At 39.8% G+C, this 6,932-nt stretch overlaps 1 protein-coding gene across 1 annotated transcript in view; it reads right to left on the bottom strand.

Annotated features, from left to right (window-relative positions):
- Positions 1-398: 398 nt before the first annotated feature.
- The window catches only part of GNAI1 (G protein subunit alpha i1), a 35,607-nt gene continuing 29,073 nt past the window's right edge, over positions 399-6,932 (bottom strand). The window contains exons 7-8 of the mRNA XM_084811074.1: positions 5,224-5,377; positions 399-3,108 (exon numbers count right to left, since the gene is read on the bottom strand). Coding sequence (XP_084667200.1) covers positions 2,918-3,108; positions 5,224-5,377 — 345 coding nt within the window. The 3' untranslated portion in view covers positions 399-2,917. The remainder of the gene's footprint in view (positions 3,109-5,223; positions 5,378-6,932) is intronic.

Raw genomic sequence — 6,932 nt, 5'->3', positions numbered from 1 at the left:
GACTTCATACATGGCCTTTGAGCCAGTCTCTAACTTTAATAGGATGTATTTAAGAGCAAGGGGGTAGCTTCTGTCAAAAAGTGGCAACACTGCACAACATGGAGAAAAAAATTATATAGAAAGGTCTTAAAGACTGATAATTCACAATGTTAAAAAAACGATGGCTCAAGTTTTTATGTTAAGGTGGTTAGGTCACATCTAGCACCATTATTCGTACATTGATTATTGCTCTTCTCAGTTTATTTCCATATTTAGCAAGGTCGCTCAATTGTGGAAGCAACTGAGCAAAATTTTATTGGCAGTAACTTCTTTAAATCTTTTTTTATAGAGAGGGGGTCAGGATTGTAACAATTAAACAGTTTTAGAACTCAACAAAACAATTGCCACAAAGATGTATTTGTATTTCCACATAAGCATTTGAATTTACTCAAATTTTATTTTGTTTGCACTTCACTTATGGTTACAGAAGGCGTTCCATCAGTTGTGTTTAATGAAAAAATATTTCTTTCAGACAAGGCACAATAACTTAGATTGAAATCTTCTTGTAATTTAATTTTCTTGCTTAAAAAAACTGCATTAATGTACAAAATCTAATCTTAAGGATGTAGATACAATTACTACCAAATACTTCAGTTGACAGAATTATATGAATCGAGCACTATAATACACAACCCTAAGTGTTCCAGAGTACATAAATTATTTTCTGATACTAATACTTTAACATGAGTCAATTTAGACTTGTTTAACCGATCTCCACCACTAATAAATGACAATTGTCATTATTTTCCTCAGTAAAGGTTTGCTTGAAAGCACATCTATACTGCCCTGAATTTTTTATAGGAAGGACATAAAGGAGATTAATACTGATAATTTCTCAGAATAATGGAACATGGATAGAGTAAGAAATTAATAGCAATGTGACAATTTAGACAGAAACTGAGAAATGCTAGGGATCTCGTTATGTTTGGAAATGTTCTGTCCAAACATAACACCAAACAGGTTATTTTTCCTTGCTTTGGTAAAGGGGAAAGGGAATGAAAGACTGATAACACGTGTTCTCTAGGAAGCCCTACAACATACCAACCCAAAGCAATATTTGTAATTTGGTTATGCTCATATTTTAGTTGACAGAATGATAGAGAAAGCCACGTCAGTATTTACAAAACTCCTTATTTCATGTACATAATGTATTTTTTTTTTAAAAAAATCTTTATTGGCACTACCATAAGGCAATGCACAGCTGAGCTCCAATTCGAAATAGCATTTTACATACCAGTAGGGCACAACACACACAAGTTGGGGCTATTATTGATATTTTTCCACAGCAGCTCTTTCCTGAAAAGCCAAGGCACTATTCAGTAAGTGGCTTGCCTCTTCAGGAGGGGGAGTGGAAGTTAATGATGAGAAACCTTCAGTGGAATCTACATAGCACATCCAATGGTCCATGTGCAGTATTCCACATATTCATGGGGCTTTCCAGTTTATCCCTTGTAGCAGCAGCACCCTATGTCCTTCAAATTTAACTCTGAAGACCACGGGCTCTCTAGATAATCACCTCCCCAGAAAGAATCTACTGCCAAAAGGAGAACATCTGCCACATCTCCTCCCCATGTGTGGGTGGAAGTACTTTACGCAAGTACACAGGCCGTTTCGGATCCTAGCCACTAACATTAAGTTGCGACACTGGTGATCCTCCTTGGACAAATCCATTCTGAAAGTGTGCCAAAAAAAACTGTTTTGGGAATGTATTTTGATTACAATGGGTAACATACCTACTGATCTGCGTGAACAATTTTTGTGTTTAAAAGGCAGTATTAAACTTTAATGGAACTCAAGTTAAAAGTAAAAGGTAGTGGCCAACCTCCTGAGAAAAGGCAAAGAAAATCTACAGAGGTAAAACCGCAAGTAGTTTGAAATGTCCAATTTCCCCCACCTTACCTCATTGGCTTTAATTCCAGGACCTTTCCTTTAGCATGTCACATCATAGATACTTCGAAGCTCAAACAACACCCCAAAGAAATATCAAATAGCTATAAAATAGGCTATGATCCAGACAGACATGCATATATTGGGCTCTCAGTGTTATGCTCTTAGCTATGATAGAAGGAAGTCTAGAATGTATAGGGCATGCACTTTCCCGTATACATTAGTATCTTACTTCTACATGCTGGATCACAGCCAGTTTTCTTTCACTTTTTAACTGTTAATTATTTGGCATAGAAGAATAAAATATGTGAGACTGGTTTGTTTACTGTAATTTTGAATATTTGAAGAGGGTTCTCTTACATTTGAGCAAAAACAAAAAACAAAACAATTCTGGGAAAATTGCTGGGGCATTTCCTATTTAATCCTGAGCAAGTGTAGAGAATCCTTTTTATAATAAAAAGCCTACCACATTACTTAGAGATCTATAAATAAAATCTAAGAAAAAATTAAGGCAACATGCATAATATGGAAACGTACAAGTTTTTTTTAAAGGGTCTGTTTAAATAATGAAAAATCCAAAAGGCAAAACATTTTTCCTATAGAAAAAGCAGTCTTTGAAACATGGAAACTCTATAGGCTGCATCAAGTTATTAAAATATTTTGTTCAATGTTTATAATAAAGAAAACACAGTCACAACTAACCACACAATCAAGTTGTTTTGATTGATGCCCAACATTATTTAAATCTATACAACATAAATAACAGTGTTTAAAGATGCAAGTACTGTATTGGTCTGACCATCGGTTTGCATCTGTTACTATGTAAACCGGAAAACCTTAGTTTTTTTTTAATTGATTCTTCAACCTAATCCAAGACCAGAAAAAACAGATTACATAAATAAAAACATAAACGTATTCATGGTCTTAAAAACAACACTATGACTGATTTGGTTAATGTAAAAAAAGATGGATTACAATTTGATGTAAATGTTTAGAATAAGCCACAGTCTTTCAGGTTATTCTTTATGATAACATCAGTTACGGCATCAAAGACAAACTGCACATTCTTAGTATCTGTGGCACATGTGAAATGGGTATAAATTTCCTTTGTGTCTTTTCTCTTGTTCAGGTCCTCAAATTGACACTGGATATATGCAGCTGCCTCTTCATATGTATTGGAACCTTAAAAAAAATAAGATACACACACTTAAAATTCTAAAACAGAGTACTGCACTAATTCCCCACCCCCCTCTCAAGATTTGAAGGATTGTTTAAGGTGCCTTCAGCAAGGACCTACATTTTAAGAAATACTGTGTTGTTAATAGGGTGGAGGAGGAATCCATTCGGGGGAGATCTGCACACAGTGACCAGCTGCGGCTGGGAGTTCAAGCGTTCCAGCAGGGAATCTGTGGCTCGGCTTGCGAACGCAAGAGGGCTGGATTTCCTGCACCGGACATCCCTAGTTGTTAATGGGGTTGTTAATGGCTATGCTTTTACTTTTCTGTAATAGGTGGTGAATTAGATAAATCAGTGTTGTATATTCTTATGGACCTGTCCACAATTTCCCTGTAATATTCTGAAGTTAGAATACAGTGAGGAAATGGGGTTGGGAGACTTGTTATCTTTGCTGAATAAGAGTTCTTTATACTATCAATGTTTTTCTTATTCAATATACAATCTCAACAAATTCTTATTTATTTATACATTTGGTAAAAGCTTCCAGAAGGGTAGACATGTTAGTCTCTTGTAGCGAGATACAACAAGGAGTGCTGCAGCACCTTATAGACTAACAAAAAGATTATGGTATAGGTTTTCATAGATTAGATTCCACTTCAAATGCATGAAGGGTTATCCTCAGCGGGCAGGTGTGTGTGAGTGTGTGTGTAGGTAGATACAGAGGACTGAATAAGGATGATGGTTTCCTTTTCCACTACAGGTGTTAATTCAGCAATCCTAAAATGACCATTAATACCAAATCCTGTTGTGCATTTTGCACATATTTAAACGTCCGTTGAATTGTCAGACTGATATTTGCAGCTTGCTTCATTTTTTTCCTGTACTACATGGGTGGGGAGTTATATCTAGTCCAAGGACCAAACTGTCACCCCACCACTAGGGTGGATGACCTTAGGGTATGGGCCCCGCTGGTGACATCAGAGGTGGGGCTCTGCCTTTTGTCATCACCAGTGCCCTGGCCAAAGTGCTAGTTGCAGCTCTTCTCACTGGCTGGGGAGGCAGCTTCCCTCATCCATTTCTTTCCCCATGTGTGGAAGGCGAAGCAGGAGCACTTTTCCCTTTTTGTGCCATGTCTTTTTAGCTTGGAAGCCTACTTATTTTTATGTACTGTATGTAAGTAGGGGTGGTGCGGGAGTCCAAAAAGGGGGTGGAGTCTGATGGACTACCCCCCCAGCCTCCTGGACCCCGCTCGCTGAGCTTTAGGGCACTGCAGACCTGGCCGCCAAGCACCTGGAGCTCAGCGAATGGCTGGGAGTGTTGTGGCACCCCAGTGCTCTTGCCCAGGCTTCCTCAAGAGGAGGCCAGGACAAGAGTGCTGGGGGCGGGCCGTGTTGAGACCCATCCTGCCTCTGCCAGCTGTTAAGGAAGCCCTCAACAGCCGGCATGGGGACAAAGGGCCTCAGCAGCACCCCAGAGCAATAGCACTGGGGGGTGCACCACGCTGAGGACTCTGGCAGTTAAGCCCTTGTGCACATAAAGCACAGGAGCTTGGCTGCCCGAGTCCTTGAAGCGGATAGGAGGGGTAGTTCAACAGGTGGGCAGGGCGAGCAGGGAGGCTCGCTAAGTGGGTCTGGGCTGCGTGAGCTGGGGGGGGCAGCTGGTCGAGTTCCCCGTGCCCCGGACAGAGATGGGTCCATGCATCCCTATATGTAAGCCACTCTGAAACCCTTTTTGGCTGAGGAGAGGGATAAAAATGCTTTAAACTAATAAAATAAATAAAAAAATTAAAGAGAGATCAAAATTTGGCTCACTAGAAGAAAATAATAAGCCTAAAGCTTTGTAAACGCTGTCTTAGGCTTACACTCTCATTTAACCTGACAGCAAAACAATACCAAGTATTAAAATATCACACTGCTTTATGTAAGAGGTTAGAGCAGACTATATGAGATGTACAGTGAATGCTACTGAGATACAGTGCTATCCAGACCTTACTAGGTAACTATTATTTACAAAACTGTTTTTTCCACTGCTATTATACTGAGAGGTTTCAGATCAATGCATTCACTCTCCACTTCCTCCTCCCCTTCCTGCTCACAATTTTTTTCATAATAATGCAAATACCTGGATATTCTGGGTAACAAATAGTGAGAGGACTCCTTTTGATTTTTTCTTCAAAGAGATCCTTTTTATTTAAGAAGAGGATAATAGAGGTGTCTGTAAACCATTTATTGTTGCAGATGCTGTCAAATAATTTCATGCTTTCATGCATCCTATTCTGCAGTTGAAAGAGATGATGATAAATCAGTTTAGTCGTCTCTCCCTTCCTTTCCATAGCAAAGGCAGGAAATCCAAAATACCCAATTGCTTTTTGAACCCAGAGTGCCCAGACATTTTCCCAGTTTTTTAGCTCTCTAAAAGGGCAACAGCCAAAGGGTCAAATGATATAGGCACAAAATCATCTCTCTTGGAGTTATTATTTATTTCAGACAATGGGATCAATCCATCCAAAATTAAGCACTTTGAAATCCCATTCATATGGGATTTGAAAGTGCTTAACTTTGAATAGGTTGAGCTCCATAATGTTTGTCCTATTCTGATCACATTCCAAAAAACGCATCATTGGAAAGTTGCGCATTCTATCACTGATTAGCTTTCAGTGGGAGTCAACCTAGAAAAGGTTAGATTTCTAACTTTACAAAATCAGTGAGCCACCATTAGACTAGGTCTGAAGATCACCTCACTGACTCTTCCTGTCCACAAATGATAAAACAGGAGAACATTTAATTTAGTAACTTCAAGGCAACACAGGACCTCCCTCTCCTGTTACCTAGGTGAAGTGAAAACTAATGCAGTATGTGCACCTCCTGCAGCACCGTCATAGTTTTGGAAGATCTATACAACATAAGAGGAGCCCCTGAGATGGTTCCTTCCCATGTCACCGTCAGACACACACAGGAAATTGAACAACGCTGGCACTGTAGAGACCATGCTGACTGGGAAATGCTGGGGATTGTAGGACTTTTTTCTGTCTTAACATGCATAGGATTGTGCCCTTAATCACATAATGGCCTAGTTGAGAACTTATTAAGAAGAGCCACGCTGAATCAGAACCAGCATTCTATTCACACAGTGGCAAACCAGTTGCCTCTGGGAGGCCCACCAGACTTGAGTGCAATAGCACCCGCCGACTCATACTTCCCAGCAACTGGTATACAGAGGCATCCTGCTTCTGATACTGGAAGCGTTATATAGCCACGACTAGTTGCCATTGATAGCTTTATTCTTCATGATTTTGTCTAATCCTCTTTAAAAGCCACCCAAGTTGGTGGCCATCACCACTATGTGCAGTATAAAAACGTACTTTTTGCCTGTCCTGAATCTCCCACCATTCAGTTTCATTGGATGACCCCAGTATTTGGCAGAGGGGGAAAAAACAGATGGAAATAATTCATTCAGCTTCTCTGCAATCTCCTTACCTTCCTTTAATACACCTTTAACTGTTTTGCCATCCAACGGAAAGGTCACTGATCTTTCAGACATCAAAGCCAAACCATGCTTCCGCTGTTGTGAATGAGCTTCAAGTTCCATGCTCAAATCCCTCCCCCCCTTACTTTCTGGTTTGCACTAATGTACAAATCAAGCAAGCCATGGTTACTATAAACCAGTAAGATATAACACTGATGCTCCAAACTGCAGATGTTAGACCATGAATGAGCAATAGCCCTCCTCCTCTTGCCACATGCCAGACTTGAGAAAAGACTTCCTAGTCCGTTTCTAATCATGACTGAACTAGGAAAGTGTGGTTTACGTGCTGCTTGTTATACTGGTTT

Source organism: Heloderma suspectum, chromosome 7 (assembly GCF_057233095.1).
Source record: "Heloderma suspectum isolate Gila_16-S chromosome 7, 16-S_ref, whole genome shotgun sequence".
In the NCBI taxonomy this organism is placed as follows: Eukaryota; Metazoa; Chordata; class Lepidosauria; order Squamata; family Helodermatidae; genus Heloderma; species Heloderma suspectum.
Note: the sequence above shows the minus strand (reverse complement) of the source record. Positions and strands in the feature narration are given on the sequence as shown.